Below are 20182 nucleotides of genomic sequence, written 5' to 3' on the forward strand. Positions count from 1 at the left end.
GGATTCATGTCTCTCTCTACCTACTGTTAACTCTTCTCTTCTCTCATTCTTTCATTCAGTTGTATTTATTGAGCACTTACTATGTGCACAGTGCTGTATTAAGCGCTTGGGAGAATACAATACAACAACAGAGACATTTCCTGCGCACAACGAGCTTACAGTCAGGAGTAGGGGAGACAGACATTCATATAAATAAATAAATTACATATGTGTATGTAGGTGCGTGCTGTGGGGCTGGAAGGGGGAAGAACAAAGGGAGCAAGTCAGGGAAATGCAGAAGAGAATGGGAAAAGAGGAAAGGGAGGCTTAATAATAATAATATTAATAAAGGTATTTGTTAAGCTCTTACTATGTGCCAAGCACCATTCTCAGTGCTGCGGCAGATACAATTTAATCGGGTTGGACACAGTCCCAGTCCCTTTCTCAGACGCTAAATCCCCATTTTACAGATCAACAGATTTACAGAGAAGCAGTGTGGTTCAGTGGAAAGAGCTCGGGCTTTGGAGTCAGTGGTCACGGGTTCAAATCCACTGTCAGCTGTGTGACCTTGGGCAAGCCACTTACTTCTCTGTGCCTCAGTTCCCTCATCTGTAAAATAGGGGTTAGGACTGCGAGCCCCCCGTGGGACAACCTGATCACCTTGTAACCTCCCCAGCGTTTAGAACAGTGCTTTGCACATAGTAAGCGCTTAATAGATGCCATTATTACAGATGCGGGACCTGAGGCACAGACGAGTGAAGGGACTTGGCCAAGGTCACCCAGCAGACAAATGGCAGAGCTGGGATTAGAACCCGTGACCTTCTGACTCGCAGGCCCGTGCTCTAGCCACTGAGCCCCACTGCTTCTCAAGTCTCAAGGCTTAGTCAGGGAAGGCCTCTTGGAGGAGATGATGATGATGATGGCATTTATTAAGCGCTTACTATGTGCAAAGCACTGTTCTAAGCACCGGGGAGGTTACAAGGTGATCAGGTTGTCCCGCGGGGGGCTCACAGTCTCAATCCCCATTTTACAGATGAGGGAACTGAGGCACAGAGAAGTTAAGTGACTTGCCCAAAGTCACACAGCTGACAATTGGCGAAGATGTGCCTTCAATAAGGCTTTGAAGGGGGAGGAGGGCCACGGTCTGTCGGGTTTAAGGAGTGAGGACACTCCAAGCCAGAGGCAGGATGTGGGCGGGATAGGTGAGATTGAGGCATAGTGACAAGGTGAGAATTAGAAGAGAATTAGAAGTATTTGGGGCTGGGTTGTAGCAGGAGAGTAGTTAGGTGAGGCTGGCGGGGACAAGGTGATTGCTTTGAAGCCAATGGTGAAGAGTTTTTATTTGATGTGGAGGTGGATGGGCACTTCACTCCTCCCAAGTCAATTTCCATTACCTCACACGTGCCTTTCTTACCTCTGATCCTCTGCTCACTCCTCTCTGTGCCTCAGTTGCCTCATTTGTAAAATGGGGATTGAGACTGTGTGCCCCACACAGCACTCCTATGTATTTTATTGTTTATTTAATTAGAACCTGGGCTCTAATTCCACCTTAGCCAGGGGGCTGCTGTACGACCTGGGGCAAGTCGCTTAATTTTGCTGTGCCTCAGTTTCCACACCTTTAAAATGGAGAACCAATACTTGTTCTCCCTGCTGTTTAGATTGCGAGCTCTGTGTAGCACAGGGATGGCACCCAATCTGATTATAAGGTCTCTACCCCTGTGCTTTGTAATAATAATAATAATAATGATATCTATTAAGTACTTACTATGTGCGAAGCACTCTTCTAAGCGCTGGGGAGGATACAAGGTGATTAGGTTGTCCCACGGGAGGCTCACAGTCTTAATCCCCATTTTACAGATGAGGGAACTGAGGCACAGAGCAGTTAAGTGACTTGCCCAAGGTCACACAGCTGATAACTGGTGGAGCCGGGACTTGAACCCATGACCTCTGACTCCCAAGCCCGTGCGCTCTTTCCATTGAGCCACGTTGCTTGTACAAAGTGCTTAGATTCCACAATTATTATTGCTTATCTCTGTTTCTTACATATGCGTATCTTCTTAAGCGTTGCCCTTGTGCTCTTTTATCTACTGCATATTTCATCATTTAGTGCACTGTCCCACCCCATTAGTGCTCTAAATGGTAGAAAACTGAGTAAACACACAGAGAAAATGTATCAGACGATCGATACATTATCCATTTAAAAAACAAATATAGGTTCAAGCAGCAGTAAATAGGGTCTGACTACCCGTCTCCTGGAAACTGGTCAAACATACACCCATCACTGTATTGGTTATACTGCCAATCAAGCAAGCAAGCAATCAATCAAAAAATATTTACTGAGCATTTACTATATGCAGAGCACTGTACTAAGCGCTTGGGAGAGTACAGACCCTCAGATTCAGCAGACACATTCCCTGCCCATACGTAAGAGATGGCGAGCTGATTGAGAAATTTAAAGCCAATGGTGAGAAACTTTTATTTAACGAGGTGGATGGACAGCCACTGAGGAGTGGGGAGACAACCTGAACACAGAGTAAGTCTGTAACAAATACCACAATTATTATTATTTGGATTGGCTCTAGTGAAGGACTCATGGAATAAGAGGGTCTCCTCGTGAAGCAATCCATCAATGGTATTTCTTGAGTGCTTACTGTGTGCAGAGCACTGTGAATGAATGGGTGACTGACAGAAACGGTTTACTGCATGACAATATGAAATGACATTATAATAATAATGGCATTTATTAAGCGCTTACTATGTGCAAAGCACTGTTCTAAGCGCTGGGGAGGTTACAAGGTGATCAGGTGTCCCCCGGGGGGGGGGCTCACAGTCTTAATCCCCATTTTACAGATGAGGTAACTGAGGCAAAGAGAAGTTAAGTGACTTGCCCAAAGTCAAACAGCTGACAATTGGCAGAGCTGGGATTTGAACCCATGACCTCTGACTCCAAAGCCGTGCTCGTTCCACTGAGCCATGCTGCTTCTCTGAAACTCTCTAGAAGAATCGGCTAAAGCTCTGAGAGGCGATATTGATGATCCTCACAGGTCCTTGATTCAGGCAGCAAAATTCAGTCTTCTTTCACTAGGACCCTCTGGGCAAATGCCAAAATTGGTCAACACTTTCAAAATAAGCAGGGATTCAGTGCATTTGCTGGTCTTTGATGGACCTGATAACTGTCTTTTAATCAATCAATGGTATTTATTGAGCGCTTACTGTGTGCACAGACCTGAACTAAGTGACTGGGAGAAAACGCCCAGCTTTAGAGAAAACCAAAGAAACTAACTCAAGGCTGAGGAAACCACACCACTGATATACCCTCCCGTTTCCTGTAAAACAAGGCAGTTTATATTCCCTTAAGAATAGGAGCAATGAAGAGGCTGGAATAGACAGCTTACTCATGGTGAAGTAGTGAGGTAGAAAGGAAGTGAGGTACTGAATGTGGGCTTCAATAAAAGGCGAGGGCAGAAGGTGAAAGTTCAGGGACTGTAGAGAAAGTGTGCTTGATCAGAAATAAAGGAGCAGTAAAATGAATAAAGAACTTGAAAACATCATTTAAGCAGGGCTGGAGAAAAGGAGGGCCTGGTGAATGGTCTAGATAATAATAATAATTATTATTATGGTATTTGTTAAGTGCTTACTATGTGCCAGGCACTGTACTAACGCTGGGATGGATACAAGCCAAGTGGGTTGGACACAGTCCCAAATGGGGCTCACAGTCTCAATCCCCATTTGACAGATGAGGTCGCTGAGGCACAGAGAAGTGAAGTGACTTGCCCAAGGACCCGCAGCAGACAAGTGGCAGAGGTCGGCTTTGAATTGATGACCTTTTGACTCTCAAGCCCACGCTCTATCCACTAAACCACGCTGGCAAAGGGGAAGCAGTTGTGGCCTAATGGAAAGACCATGCGCCTGGGATCGGAGGACCTGGATTCTAATTCCGGTTCCGCCACTCTGTCTGCTGTGTGACCTTGGGCTAGCCACTTCACTTTTCTGTGTCGCGGTTATCTCATCCATAAAATGGGGATAAGACTGTGAGCCTCATACGGATATGGACAGTGTCTAACCTGATTAGCCTGGAACTATCGCAGCACCTGGCACATAGTACGAACTTGACAGATGCCATTAAAAAGAAACAGGGAACGAAGACAGGATTCTGAATAGGGAATCGTTCATTCATTCAATCATAATTACCGAGTGCTTACTGTGTGCCGAGCACTGTACTAAGCGCTTGGGAAGTACATGTTGGCAACATACAGAGGCGGTCCCTACCAAACAACAGGCTCACAGTCTAGATGGGGGAGACAGACAACAAAACATGGGGACAGGTGTCAAGTCGTCAGAACAAACAGAAGTAAAGCTAGATGCACATCATTAACAAAATAAATAGAATAGTAAATATGTACAAGTAAAACAAATAGAGTAATAAATCTGTACAAACATATATACAGGTGCTGTGGGGAGGGGAAGGAGGTAGGGTGGGGGGATGGGGAGGAGGAGAGGAAAAGGGGGGCTCAGTCAGAATCATGATCGAGTGACAGACTGTGCGTGGCTCAGGGGAAAGAGCACGGGCTTTGGAGTCAGAGGTCGTGGGTTCAAATCCTGCCTCCGCCACTTGTCAGCTGTGTGACTTTGGGCAAGTCACTTAACTTCTCTGGGCCTCAGTTTCCTCATCTGTAAAATGGGGATGCAGACTGTGAGCTCCACGTGGGACAACCTGATTACCTTGTATCTACCCCAGCGCTTAGAACAGTGCTTTGCACATAGTAAGCGCTTAACAAATACCAATATTATTATTATTATTAAGGTTATCTAGAGCTGACTGCAGTCAGGGAGGCCAAGAGACTGGGCTTGTGACAAAGCAGCAGACAGAAACCTCAACCAAATCATTCCAAGTCCCAAGGAGGTTGTTTTGAAAACTCTCGCCTGATTTTTTGAAATCTGAGTTGAAATTCTGAAATCCCCAACTGGGTGGCCTAGATCAATCAATCAATCAATCGTATTTATTGAGCGCTTACTGTGTGCAGAGCACTGGGAAGCGCTTGGGAAGTACAAGTGGGCAACATATAGAGACAGTCCCTACCCAACAGTGGGCTCACAGTCTAAAAGGGGGAGACAGAGAACAAAACCAAACATACTAACAAAATAAAATAAACAGAATAGATATGTACAGGTAAAATAAATAAATAGAGCATCATCACCATCACCATCACCAACAGTAGTTCCTGAGTGCTTACTTTGTGCAGAGCACTGTACTGAGCACTTGGGAGAGTACAATCCAACACAGTTGGTAGACGTATTTACTGCCCACGGGCTGACAGTCTAGGCGGATCAATATTGGGATCAGCAGTATGTATCAGGAGCTGTGGGGGGTGGGCGGACACAGAATCACAAAAGGAAGGTAACCTTGGGGGTAGTGACTCTAATTAATCAATCACTTAATGGCACAGTATGCCCTCTTCCTCTATGGAAGAAGCCATGTAAAGGGGCAGCCATTTTAGGCCACGGCTCCTTTAATCACGAGCTTGGGAATCGGAGGACGTGGAATCGGAGAAGCAGCGTGGCTCAGTGGAAAGAGCACGGGCTTGGGAGTCAGAGGACATGGGTTCTAATCCCGGCTCCACGAGCTTGGGAAACCCACTTCACTTCTCTGTGCCTCAGTTATCTCATCTGTAAAATGGGGATTAAGACTGGGAGTCCCACATGGGACAACCTGATTACCTTGCATCTACCCCAGCACTTAGAACACTGCTTGGTATATAGTAAGCACTTAGCAAATACCATAATTATTATTATTATCATTACAGTTATCAGGACAGGTAGGGGATGGAAACGAGCCACCAGTAAAACAGTCCAGTGTTAAAAGTTAGGGAAGCAGCATGGTGGGTAAGACTTCTAGACTGTGACTATGAGCCCACTGTTGGGTAGGGATCGTCTCTATATGTTGCCAACTTGTACTTCCCAAGCGCTTAGTACAGTGCTCTGCACACAGTGAGCGCTCAAAAAATACGATTGAATGAATGAATGAATCAGGCACTGGCCTGGGAGCCAGAAGACCTGAGTTCTAATTCCAGCTCCACCACTTGTCTGTGGTGTGACCTTGGACAGGTCACTTCCCTTCTCTGGGCCTCGGCTGCAAAATGGGACTCCTTACCGTTTAGACTGTGAGCCCACTGTTGGGTAGGGACCGTCTCTATATGTTGCCAACTTGTACTTCCCAAGCGCTCTGCACACAGTAAGCGCTCAATAAATACGATTGATTGATTACCGGCTCTCCATCCTACTTAGACTGTGAGCCCCATGTGGGACAGGGACTGTGCCCGAACTGATTAGCTTGTATCTACCACAACACTTAGAACAGTGCTTGACACATAGTAAGCCCTTGACAAATACCATTAAAATTTTTTAAAAAGTTGTGCCTGGAAAGAAGGATGCAATCTAGAGGCATTGGGGAAGAAGAAGTAGCAGGAATTTGGAGATGGTACAGACGAGGGGAGAAATTACAGACTCATGAGTGACCCAAGATATGTCAGAGCGCATAATCCACAGTGAATTAGGCATTAGAGGAAGATGATGTCAGAGAGAAGCAGCGTAACCCAGTGCTCTGCACACAGTAAGTGCTCAATAAATAGCATTGACGGATTGAGGGGCTAGTGAGAAGGCACATGAGGTCTGTGTTTTCCATTCTCAGCTTGTTATGGCTAAACAATCAAGCAAAGATGTTGGCAAGGTCGTTGGAGTTGTAGTACTGGAACAGAGGAAGAACAGGAAAAGGTCGAGGGGTGAATTTGAATAGCTTCCACACAGAAATGTCAGTCAATGGCTGAGTCTGCCATTGAAGTAAAGGATTGAGCAATTATCTGCTTGATTTGCACCATTTAGACAGCTGGACCACAATAACTCAGGTTGCCAAAGTAGATTTTTTTTAAAATTCCTTTCTGAATTTTGAAATTTCAAAATCTGACCTGGATGGTCTGCTTGTGTTGTCTACATGGATCGTTCCAATAGTATTTCTTGAGCAGAAGAAAAAGTTGGACAGGAACTGGGGCTCCAATAGCCCAGAGTTCCCCAACTACAATTGTTCACTCAATCATATTTATTGAGGGCTTACTGTGTGCAGAGCACTGTACTAGGCGCTTGGGAGAGAACAATACAACAAGAGACAGACATCTTCCCTGCTCACAACAAGCTTACAGTCTAGAGGGGAATGTAGGGACCCCATTTCCAGAGAAAAGACCCCCTATCCCCACCCCTACTGCCAGCAGAAAGCCCAGAAGTCAAGATCACATAGCATGGTTTATTTGCAAGAGCCTGGATTTGGGAATCAGAGGTCGTGGGTTCTAATCCCAGCTCTGCCACTTGTCAGCTGTGTGACTTTGGGCAAGTCACTTAACTTCTCTGGGCCTCAGTGGCCTCATCAGTAAAATGGGGATTAAGACTGTGAGCCCCACACGGACAACCTGATTACCTTTTATCTACCCCAGTGCTTAGAACAGTGCTTGGCACATAGTAAGTGCTTAACAAGTACCATCATCATCATCGCCCAGAACATTCCCACTATAGATATTCCAGGGATCCCTGGAATTAGGGGGGTGGGGGGAGAACACGCATCCCTAGACAATAGGAAGGGAAGACGCCCCTAATGCCAGGGAGAAGCCTCCTCTCCCCCTCTGGGCCTGCAGGAAGTCCAGAGAAGCCCATCATTGGGGCTTCGGAAACAACTTGCTCTCTTCCATTTCTGTCAGCAGTCAATGATGCAAAGGGTGGGCAGGAGCCCGGCCCGGCAATAAGAACCAGGCATCAAGGGCCTGAGTTCTAATCCCGGCTCTGCCACTTTCATTCATTCATTCAATCGTATTTATTGAGCCCTTACTGTGTGCACAGCACTGGACTAAGCGCTTGGGAAGGACAAGTTGGCAACATTTAGAGACGGTCCCTACCCAACAAAGGGCTCACAGTCTAGAAAGGGGAGACAGACAACAAAACAAAACATGGACAGGTGTCAAGTCGTCAGAACAAATAAAATTAAAGCTAAATGCACATCATTAACAAAATAACAAAAATAAATAGAATAGTAAATATGTACAAGTAAAATAGTGTAATATAATAATATACAGTGTAATTTATATATGTATATATGTTTGTACGTATTTATTACTCTATTATTTTACTTGAACACATTTATTCTATTTATTTTATTCTGTTAATATGTTTGGTTTTGTTTTCTGTCTCCCCCTTCTAGACTGTGAGCCCACTGTTGGGTAGGGACTGTCTCTATATGTTGCCAACTTGTACTTCCCAAGCGCTTAGTACAGTGCTCTGCACACAGTAAGCGCTCAATAAATATGATTGAATGAATGAATAATAAATCTGTACAAACATATATACAGGTGCTGTGGGGAGGGGAAGGAGGTAGGGCGGGGGAGGATGGAGGTCTCCTGGGTGACCTTGGCCAAGTCACTTCACCTCTGTGCCTTAGTTCCCTCATCTGTAAAATGGGGATGAAGACGGTGAGCCCAGTGTGGGACAGGCACTGTGTCCAAACTTATTAGCTTGTATCTACCCCAGAGCTTAGAATAGAGCTTGATATATAATAAGCTTAATCCCCATTTTACAGATGCGGTAACTGAGGCCCAGAGAAGTGAAGTGACTTGCCCAAAGTCACACAGCTGACAATTGGTGGAGCCCCACAAGGAGCTCAGGGTCTAGAGGGGAAGACAGACATTAAAATAATTTACGGATGTGTACATAAGTGCTGTGAGGCTGAGGGTGGGGTGAAGAATAAATGCTTAAAGGGGTCAGATCCAAGTCCAAAGACAGCCCAGAAGGGAGGGAAGTAGAGGAAAAGAAGGCTTGATGTGATTTTAATAAGGCTTTGAAGAAGGGGAGAGGGGTGGTCTGTCACATCGGTAAGGGGAGGGAGTTCCAAGCCAAGAGGAGAGCGTGAGCCATTCCAGTTGAGCTAAATCTCCCTGCTCAGAATTTGGAATGCCTCTTTAATAATAATAATAATAATAATTATGGTATTTGTTAAGGGCTCAGGGCTTAGAACAGTGCTTTGCACATAGTAAGTGCTTAATAAATGCCATCATTAATTAAGGGCTCACTATGTGATAAGCACTGTTCTAAGCACAGGGGTAGATACAAGGTAATAAGGTTGGCCACAGTCCCTGTCCCACAGGGGGCTAACAATCTTAATTCCCGTGTTACAGAGGAGGTAACTGAGGCCCAGAAGAGTGCCCAAGCCAGGTCATGGGTTCTAATCCCGGCTCCGCCACTTGTCTGCTGTGTGACCTTGGGCAAGTCACTTAACTTCTCTGGGCCTCAATTACCTCAAATGTAAAATGGGGATGAAGACTGTGAGCCCCACATGGGACAGCCTGATGACCTTGTATACCCCCAGCGCTTAGAACAGTGCTTGGCACATAGTAAGTGCTTAGCAAATGCCATTATTAATAATAATAATAATAATAATACATATGATTGAATGAATTAATGAAGAGGGGAGGAGGGGGAAGAAGGGAAGGAGGAGGCAGAGGAAGGGGAGGAGGGGGGATGAAGGGGGAGGGGAGAGAAGGAGGCAGAGGAGGAGGAGGGAGGGGAGGACACCGTCCAAGGCCCACAGTCTTAATCTCCATTTTACAGATGAGGTAACTGAGGCGCGGTGAAGTGACTTGCTCAAGGTCACATGGCAGACAAGTGGTGGGCTCGGGATTAGAACCCAGGTCCTCTGGTTCCCAAGCCCGTGCTCTTGCCACTAGGCCGTGTGAGGAGAAGAGCAGACAACGTGGCAAGCCCAGATTGTTTCTTCTGAGTCGGCTGGGGCCTGGCAAGGAAACGGTCAGGGGAAGATAGGGAGCAGTTGGGAAGGTCATGGAAAAAAACTCTATCTTTGGAAAAAGTGAGGCTGCTGTGGGTTCATTGTAACAGGAACATAAATTAGGCTCCAACCCACAAAGCCGCCGGGCTCCCCAAGGCCCGGGCGGCATACAGCGAGTTAGACATGTGCCAAGATCAACGGTCCTGGACGAGGCCGCCCGGAGAGGGTGAGGGGAAGGGTTGCCGGGTGAGGGGAGGTTGGCAGGAGGTCGGCCGGCAATGGCGTGGACTTACTGGTTACCTCAGGCTGCCACAAAATGGAGACTGAGCGAATCCTTTTCGGGGCCTCGGAACTTGGCTGCTGGTTTAACTTGGCTTTTGGGTGTTACTGCCTTATTGGAGTGGTTGGGCCTTCGCCTACGCCCACTAGGACACAGACAGATCAGGGAGAGATTTTTTGGAAGATGAAACATGCGGCTTCTTATCTGCCTTTAATGATAGCATCAACCAGGCCCCCCCTTTCCCCTCCAGAGCAGTGACAAGGCGACGACAGCAGCAGCAGCAGCAGCTCAGGTGAAAGAAGTGTATATATGTTTGTACATATTTATTACTCTATTTATTTTACTTGTACATATCTATTCTATTTATTTTGTTAGTATGTTTGGTTTTGTTCTCTCTCCCCCTTTTAGACTGTGAGCCCACTGTTGGGGGAGGGATTGTCTCTATATGTTGCCAAATTGTACTTCCCAAGCTCTTAGTACAGTGCTCTGCACACAGTAAGCGCTCAATAAATACGATTGATTGATTGATTGATTGAAGGCATCCCTCCATGCCAAGGGGGAGAGGAGATAGCCGCAGACAATGGGCTAGTGATTCATTACAAAGGAAGACACTCCCGGGCTGCCCTGCTGCCATATGGGCTGGCTTAAAGGGACAGCATCCTCTTTCCCACTCTTCCACAAATTCTTTACACCTTCCCCCCTCTCGGCCTTGATGGGAAACAGATCCCGAAGAAAACGCCAGCAAGGCACTGGGCCGTCCAAGACTGGGAGGGAAACTAGCAATCTTTAGTCTGCGTCGAAGCACACACACTCACACACAAAAAGAACTAACCTTATAACTTAGGCTGTATAATCTTTCCCTCTCCACCCAGCACTTTCCCCTTTTATCTACAATTAGCGGGCAATCTTCTCTGCATTCATTTTCACAGATTTAGGAGTAAGGGGATCAGGTCGGGGCACTTGTCATTAATGAACTAGAGCTCGAATTCTCATTAGCAATTTTGTTTTTCTATTTTTACAGTCGGCCTTTCTCCATCTTTATTTTGACAGGCTGTAATTTTGGAGGCCCCGCAGGGTTCCACGTTCTTTTAATACAATTTTCAGATCCAGAATGGGGTGAGGGAAGGGCGGGGGGGCTTGCCATACTTGCACAAAGCACATAATCAATCAATGGGATCGAGTGTTTACTGTGTGCAGAGACCCACACTAAGAGCCTGGAAGAGCAACAATAATAATGACATTTATTAAGCGCTTACTATGTGCAAAGCACTACAACAGAATTAGCAGATACGTTCCCTGCCCATAATAAGCTTCCAGTCTAGATGTACAAACAGGTTCTAAAGTTATACCCACAACACATGCGAACAATGACGACTAAAATGTGCAATTCGTAGAAAGCAAGGGTTTCTACAGGTAAATGAGGAAATGGACTTCATGGAAAACGTAACCTGTCCTTCCACAGAATAATAACAACAGTAATGATGGTTTTGTTAAGCGCTTACTATGTACCAAGCACTGTTCTAAGCACTGATAATAATAATGGTATTGGTTAGGCGCTTACTATGTGCCAAGCACTGTTCTAAACGCTGGGGTAGATACAAGATAGTCAGGTTGTCCCCCGTGGGGCTCAAAGGCTTTTAATCCCCATTTGACAGATGAGAGAACAGAGGCACAGGGGAGTCAGGGGTCATGGGTTGTAATCCCGGCTCCGCCACTTGTCAGCCGTGTGACTTTGGGCAAGTCACTTAACTTCTCTGTGCCTCAGTTCCCTCATCTGTAAAATGGGGATGAAGATTGTGAGCCCCACATGGGACAACATGATCACCTAGTATCCCCCCCAGTGCTTAGAACAGTGCTTCGCACGTAGTCAGCGCTTAACAAATACCATCATTATTATTATTAAGTGAAGTGACTTGACCAAGGTCACACAGCAGATAAATGGCGGAGCCGGGAATAGAACCCACATCCTCGGACTCCCAAGCCCGGACTCTTTCCTCTAAGTCATGCTGCTTCCTTTAAAAACAACGTGCACCCCACATGGGACTCGAACTCACAATCCCTGGCTTAGGATGGCCAGTGCTTTAATAAATACTATGGGATTCAAGCCCTAAAGCCCACCATGTATACCCACACTGATGCAGGTCCCCATAATATACTGCGATGGTGACAACCACTCTAAGGACTCCACTTCTTCACTGTGGGAATCAGGGGCCCCTGCAGTCATGAGCTCTGCCAAAAGCCAACCTTGCTACGCAGTAAGCACAATCTGAAAAGTACAGTACACCAATCAATCACTCACTGGTATTTATTGAGTGCCTGCTATGTGCAGAGCACTGTACTAAGCGCTTGTTAACAGAATTAGCAGATGCGTACGAGCTTAGAGGGGGAGAAAGACATTAACGTGAATAAATTACTCACCAGGCTGAGAAAAACCCCAAAAGCAGCAATTAACAATTCTATTTGACTGTCTTGTGCTAAAACGTGAGGGGCATTTTGTGTGAGTTCACCTTACTGTGCTGGGAGTGTGGCAGGCCAACCGACATCAGTGAACTAGTCGGTCAATCAACTGTATTTATTGAGTGCTTACTGTGTGCAGAGCACTGTGCCAAGCACCTGGGAGAGCATGGCATAATAGACACATTCCCTGCCCACAACGAGCTTATGGACTGGAAAGGGAGAGACACTGAACTGAAATAAATAAATTACAGATATGTACATAAGTGCAGTGGGGATGGGAGGGGGATGAATAAAGGGAGTGAGTCAAGAACTAGTGATCTCCTGTCCCTAAGGCAGCTACGATGACCTACAAAAAAGCAGACTTGAGGTGCCCCTTGCTCCAAATGTCACACTGGTCATTTTCCATCCAGAGGGCAGCAATGAAATGTGCATGCAATATCAGAAAATAGGAACACACACAAAACCCTCCAAAACAATTGTACCTCAAGGTCAACACCAGCGTGTACAAATCCATTTGACAGATGGCCCTTCCCTAACCCAAAGACTCCGTGGGATGAGCAAAGGCCCGTTTCGTTCTTTCTCGCTTACTGGCACGGCCAACCTCGGTGAGGTTTTTTTGCATTCAAATTCTCCACCTTCCAAAAAATATAAAAATGCTTTGGAGTTTTCACATAAATAATAATAATAATAATGGCATTTATCAAGCACTTACTACGGGCAAAGCACTGTTCTAAGCGCTGGGGAGGTTCCAAGGTGATCAGGTTGTCCCACGGGGGGCTCACAGTCTTAATCCCCATTTTACAGATGAGGGAACTGAGGCACAGAGAAGTGAAGTGACTTGCCCAAAGTCACACAGTTGACAATTGGCGGACCCAGGATTTGAACCCACGACCTCTGACTCCGAAGCCTGTGCTCTTTCCACTGAGCCACGCTGCTTCTCAAACCACACCAAACATATACCTCTTCCCAAACTCCTGGTTTCCTGAACAAGCAAATAGCGCTGATGGTTAATGCCACGACGACCACCAAACACACACACACACAACTGCTACAAACCAAATCTCTCTCTCCCACACACAAACATGCGTTATCCATAAATGAGCCAGAGGAAGGGACGAAGCGGTCACTGAAAAATCTCTGATTTGGATAAGTAGCCACTGGTAACGTGGACAACGAAAGCTGAAGTTCCTTAGGGTTGGGGGAGGCCCGGGACAACCGATCAATCGATCAACCGCATTTATTGGGCGCTGTGTGCAGTGCATTGTGCTAGGCGCTTGGGATGGCCCACTCTAACAGAGTTGGGCCAATACCTGGGAGAGAAGAAAGCCCCTTCTCCTCTCGGCCACTACCAGTCGATGCTCACTTGATTGAGGCTCTAGGGGCAAAGCCCAGATCATTTCCCAGCAGCAAAATCCCAAGCAGGGCCACTCATCCAGAAACGCCCTGTCTTTTTTTAGAAGGAGAAACAATCGTTCCAACACTTGACAACAAGAATCCCTCCGGCTCCAGGGGAGGTGGGGGATGGATCATGAAGAGTGTGTGTGTGTGATGTCCACGAGTATTGCAAGATAACGCAGTCCTCATCTCCCTCCTCCTCCTCTGCTTCTTGCCCAACTCAAATCTCATCCCAAAATTCCCCTTGGGAGATGATTTGGGTTTTTTAAAATTCCTCCCCCCCTCCATCTCTTTCTCCTCCTTTCCCTCCCTGGAATATCCCCCAAAGAGTTGTTCTTTCGGCGCGGCACTGCGGGCCATTATATAACATTTAACGGAACAAGGCTCCAGCTCCTGCGATGCGTGTCCCCTCCCCTCCTTCCCCCCCTCGCCCCCCGTGGCTTCAAAGCCCAAAAAAAGGAATAGAGGGTCGATAAAATAAAAATAAATGAAGCCCCCCCCCCAAAAAAAAAAATCCAGCCACGTCCTTAAAAGGCGATGCCTAGTCCACGGTGCCAATCCCTGCAGGGATTTGCAGGCGAGATTGGAACCCGGACCCCTCCTAGATAATGTCTATTCTTTTTTTAAATGGGCAGCCCACCTTTGCCTCCCCCTCCATCCAACAATAATGATGATGCTGGCATGTATTAAGCGCTTACTATGTGCCAAGCACTGTTCTAAGCGCTGGGACAGGACAGGTAAAGGTGGACGAAGGCGAGTAGAGCCCAGGGCCCCGGGGAATGGTAAGCAGGGAGGCGGAGAGGATTTACCTTTGTTAGGAATGACATTAAAATGCAGATTTCGTCCAACTTGGCATCCCTGCAGGGGAGACCCTCCCATCTCCCCCCCCACGCCCCAGGGATGCGGGGCTCTCCCCCTGGATGACCGCGCATTTCCAATCCTCCCCCCAAACGCTGGGGCGAGGGCGCAAACCAGAAAATTTAAATCATCATCATCATCATCATAAAAAAAAAAGGAATGCACTCCTCCCTCCAAACCTCCCTTCCAGCGAGTCGTTCGAAGAGAAGGTGGCAAGGATTTGCAATCCGGGGCCAAGATGCCCGGGGGAGCCGGTCCTTTCTCCTTGCTACAAATTCCACGGTGCTTCTGCAAAAAGGGGGGGGAAAGTCTCTCTCCCTCCCACCGGGGGCCCCCCGGTTTCCAGGCGGGCCTTGAGGCCCCCTGCCCCTCCGTACCTCCGCAGTCCCCCTTTTTCTCTCTCTCTCTCTTTCTCTCTGTCCCTCCCTCTGAGCACCAAGACAAAGAGGTAGACACAAATCCCCACTGGGTCTTCCCTGGGCTGCAGCTGCACACAGCACAGGAAACAGGAATCTGCAAGGGAGCCGGGAGGGGAAAGGCGGGGGGTGGGGAAAAATGCATGCACACGCATGTACACCCGAGCATGTACTCACCCCCCTCCCCATGTAAGGCACACGCACAGACGCCCTGCAAAACGGGCCTTGCACCGGGAACAAAAAGGACGTCCAGACAGACAGCTGCCCCGGGAGGAAGCGGTGGAGGCGAGAGGCCTTACCTGAGTTACCATTTTTTTCTTCTCCATAAACCAAAAGGGACGAGAAGACCGAGGAGGAAAGGGAAAAAGCCTTCCACGGTGACGTGGTGGGCCGGAGCTTGTCGGCTCTTTCCTTGGCGGCCCTCCTGCCCTCCCTCCTTCCCTCTCTCCCTCTCCCTCTCTCCTTCCTTCCCCCACCCCACCCAGCCGCCCACCCCCCGGCAGGCCTCGCGGAGGGGGTGCGGCTCCGGGCCCTCGCTCCCTTTCTTCTTTCTACTGTTTCTTCCTTTCTTTTCTCTTCCTCTCTGGCTGTGTGTCCCCCTCCTCCTCGCTCCAGCTCCCTCCCATATCTCAGGCAGATGGCTGAAGGAAGCCCCACCCCCCCATGCCCAAGGTAATTAATCAGGGCCCGCCCCACCTCCCGCTCCTCCTCCTCCCCCTCCTCTCCTCCCCTCTTCTCCCCTCTTCCCTTCCCCTTCTCTCCTCTTCCTCCTCCCCTCCTTCTCCTCTTCCCCTCCTCTCCTTCTCTTCCCCTCCTTCCCTCTTCTTCCTCCCTTCCTTTTCCTCCTCTTCCTCTCTTCCACTCTTTCCCTCTTCCTCCCCTCCTTTTCTCCTCCTCCCTTCCTTTTCCTCCTCTTCCACTCCTCTTTTCCTCTTCCTCCCCTCTTCTCCTCCCTTCCTTTTCCTCCTCCTCCCCTTTTCCACTCCTCTTTCCCTCTTCCTCCCCTCCTTTTCCTCTTCCACTCCTTTTTCCCTCTTCCTCCCCTCTTCCCCTCCTCTCCTTCTATCCTCCTCCTTCCCTCTTCCTCCCCTCTTCTCCTCTCCTCCTTTTCTCCTCCTCCCTTCCTTTTCCTCCTCTTCCCCTCCTCTCCTTCTATCCTCCTCCTTCCCTCCTTTTCCTCCTCCTCCCCTCCTTTTCTCCTCCCTTCCTTTTCCTACTCTTCCTCTCCTCCTTCCCTCCTTTTCCTCCTCCCCCTTCCACTCCTCCCTCCCTCCTCCTCCCCTCCTTTTCCTCCTCTTCCTCCTTCCCTCCTTTTCCTCCTCCCCCCTCCTTTTCTCCTCCTCCCTCCCCTCTTCTCCTCCTCTCCTCCTTTTCCTCCTCCTCCCCCCTCCTTTTCTCCTCCCCCTTCTTCTTCTGCTCCTCCTCTCCTCCCTTCTCTTCGCCTCCTCCCTTCCTTCCCCTCTTCTCCTCCTCCTCCTCCTTTTCTCTTACTCCTCCTCCCCTCCTTTTCTCCCCTCCTCCAGCCCGGCTGACATCTCCAACTCAGAAACACAGAGAAGTCCGCAGGCGAATGGCCTTGTGTGCGCATGCGCTAGCATATGTGTGTGTCTGTGTGTGTGCGCGCGCGCCCGAGTGCACGGCTTGCCCCGGGCGCATGCGCGTTGCCCCCCGAATGCCACTCTGGGCTGGGCATTAAAAGGACCGGACTCAGCCCTGAAACAACGTAGAATAATAATAATAAAGATGGCATTAATTAAGCGCTTACTATGTGCAAAGCACTGTTCTAAACGCTGGGGAGGTTACAAGGTGATCAGGTTGTCCCACGGGGGGCTCCCAGACTTTCATCCTCATTTAACAGATGAGGGAACTGAGGCCCAGAGAAGTGAATAATAATGATGGTATTTGTTAAGCGCTTACTATTCATTCAATCGTATTTATTGAGCGCTTACTGTGTGCAAAGCACTGTCCTGAGCGCTGAGGGGGATACAAGGTGATCAGGCTGTCCCACGGGGGGCTCACCATCTTAATCCCCATTTTACAGATGAGGGAACTGAGGCTCAGAGTAGTTAAGTGACTTGCCCAAGGTCACACAGCAGACATGTGGTGGAGTCGGGATTCGAACCCATGACCTCTGACTCCAAAGCCCACGCTCATTCCACTGAGCCACGCTGCCTCTGCTTTGGGCAAGTGAAGTGACTTGCCCAAAGTCACACAGCTGACAATTGGTGGAGCCGGGATTTGAACCCATGACCTCTGACTCCAAAGCCCGGGCTCTTTAGAAATAGAAATAGTTGCTATCCCCGGGTGGCAATAAAGACCACAAAGATCCCATTTGCCCGGCACATAGTGGGCGCTCAGCAAATACCACCATGATTACTATTACACTGTGAGCCCACTGCTGGGTAGGGACTGTCTCTATATGTTGCCAACTTGTACTTCCCAAGCACTTAGCACAGTGCTCTGCACACAGTAAGCGCTCAATAAATACGATTGATTGATTGATCTTACGACAAGGACTCAGCGCAGCGGGCTCAGGGGAAGCTGGGTTTTCCCTGAGCCGGGTTTTTCTGGGCCTGGGGGCTCAGGGGAAGGGGCCGGAGTAAAATTGCTGGGAAAAAGGAAACTGCGCTGAGTCAATGTTGATTGGAAGGTTGTTCCAAGAAAAAGCGGATGGCAGTGAGCGCTGGGACGGCAGGGACCGGCTTCTCTGGGCAGACAGAACCAGCTTAAGGCTGCAAAGGGCCCAAGGAGTAAGGCTGGGAACAGCAGCCTTTAAAACCTTATTAAGCACATATTTTTTCCACTACCCAAAAGAAAAACCCAAAATCCCTCCGCAGACAGTGGATTAAGAGAAGTACGCAGATGTAGACTTAAAGCCTGTAAGTGATCTACTACCCCATGCCCACTTAGCCATACAATCCTACAAAATACTAATTCCCACAACCAAGCGGCTGTTACACATTTTATGATCCTTAACCGAGCAGATGTGGTTAGGACAGAGTTCAGCAGGAAACAAAAGACTCCTTGAAGGGCAAAATAATGAAACGGCTCATTTTTAGAAGGCCCGGCACTTATTCTGAAGTCAAAATTCAAGTGTCAAGGTAGATACAAGGAGTCCTTAACTGAAGATGTTTCAAGTGGCGGGGGGAAAAAAAGGCATTCATTCATTCAATCGCATTTACTGAGCGCTTACTGTGTGCAGAGCACTGTACTAAGCGCTTGGGAAGTACAAGATGGCAACATATAGAGACAGTCCCTACCCAACAACGGGCTCACAGTCTAGAAGGCATTGACAGTGTTTCTCTATTTATACCCAGTTTCAGCTTTACAACACATCGGTCTCAAGTTTACAACGCTAGTTGCCTTTTATTCATTCATTTAATCATATTTATTGAGCGCTTACTGTGTGCAGAGCACTGTACTAAGCACTTTGGTACGAGCTCTGGGGAAACAGGAAAAAGGGGAATCAATTTTAAAAGCCTTGATGGTGGGTTGGCAGGGAGTTGTGGGGGAAAATGTTGTATTATTATTTATCATTATTATTATTATTATCATCATCATCAATCGTATTTATTGAGCGCTTACTTTGCGCAGAGCACTGTACTAAGTGCTTGGGAAGTACAAGTTGGCAACATATAGAGATAGTCCCTACCCAACAGTGGGCTCACAGTCTAAAAGGGGAAGACAGAGAACAAAACCAAACATACTAACAAAATAAAATAAATAGAATAGATATGCACAAGTAAAATAAATAAATAAATAGAGTAATAAATATGTACAAACATATATACATATATATAGGTGCTGTGGTATGGTATTATGGTATTTGTTACACACACTATATGTATTATGGTATTTGTTACACACACTATATGTCGGACACCGTACGAAGCGCTGGGGTGGATACAAGCAAATCGGGTTGAACACAGTCTCTGTCCCACGTGGGGTTCACAGCCTCAATCCCCATTTTACAGATGGGGTAACTGAGGCACAGAGAAGTGACTTGCCCAAGGTCACACAGCAGATGGGTGGTGGAGCCGGGATTAGAACCCATGATTCCCAGGCCTGAGCTCTATCCACTATGCCATACTGCATCTCTAAGAGGATAGGGGGACGATTTACTCTCTGGAGTGGTAAGAGGCGAAAGGGGTCAACCTGTCCATCAGTCACCCTGGGCTTTATTCGTCCATTTTACTTCCAAAGAACGTAAGAGCTTGCTACGCCATGGTGGACCCTCCCTGACTCAAAATAAATATATTAATAGAGTCATATTCCTCATCTGACAGAGTACCCAATTCTGGGTAATCTTGGTAAAAATAGGGTATCCAGCCTTGGTTCGGGAACTAAGCTTCTAATTATAACATTGTTCCTATGGGAAAATTAGTCCTGACTTGCATTTCATTTTAAGGGGCACTTTATGGTTTAATGGGTCATGAATCCAAGGACTGCTTGTCCTCAATGTCCACCCCACTGAGTACAAGCTCCCTGAGAACAAGGATCGGGCCTCGTTCTTTGGTAATTCCCCACGGCATCAATATGCTGGCATCAGCGCTTAGAACAGTGCTTTGCACATAGTAAGTGCTTAATAAATGCCATTATTATTATTATTATTATTAATTATTATATAGTAAGCACTTAAGTGCCACAATTATTATTATTATTCATTATTAATTATTATAATGAATAATAATAATAATAATATTAACTGACTCTGTTGTTGACACAACTTGTGTCCATCTTCAGGTGTGGCTCAGAGGAAAGAGCCCGGGCTTGGGAGTCAGAGGTCGTGGGTTCTAATCCAGGCTCCGCCACTTGTCTGTTGCATGACTTTGGGCAAGTTGCTTTACTTCTCTGGGCCTCAGTTCCCTCATCTGTAAAATGGGGATGAAGCCTGTGAGCCCCACGTGGGACAACCTGATGACCTTCTATCCCCTCCAGCGCTTAGAACAGTGCCTGGCACACAGTAAGCGCTTAACAAAT

General features: G+C 47.6%; 1 protein-coding gene across 10 annotated transcripts in view; it reads right to left on the minus strand.

Annotated features, from left to right (window-relative positions):
- The window catches only part of RBFOX2 (RNA binding fox-1 homolog 2), a 320956-nt gene that overhangs the window by 109913 nt on the left and 190861 nt on the right, over positions 1-20182 (minus strand). For 8 of the 10 annotated variants that reach the window (XM_038756337.1, XM_038756334.1, XM_038756329.1 and 5 more), the window contains exon 1: positions 15502-15606. The exons of the other annotated variants lie outside the window; for them this stretch is intronic. In XM_038756337.1, the coding sequence (XP_038612265.1) occupies positions 15502-15528 (27 nt within the window). In that variant the 5' untranslated portion in view covers positions 15529-15606. Of the gene's footprint in view, positions 1-15501; positions 15607-20182 lie in introns of those variants that run through there. 10 annotated transcript variants of the gene reach the window in all.

Source organism: Tachyglossus aculeatus, chromosome 14 (assembly GCF_015852505.1).
Source record: "Tachyglossus aculeatus isolate mTacAcu1 chromosome 14, mTacAcu1.pri, whole genome shotgun sequence".
Taxonomy (NCBI): Eukaryota; Metazoa; Chordata; class Mammalia; order Monotremata; family Tachyglossidae; genus Tachyglossus; species Tachyglossus aculeatus.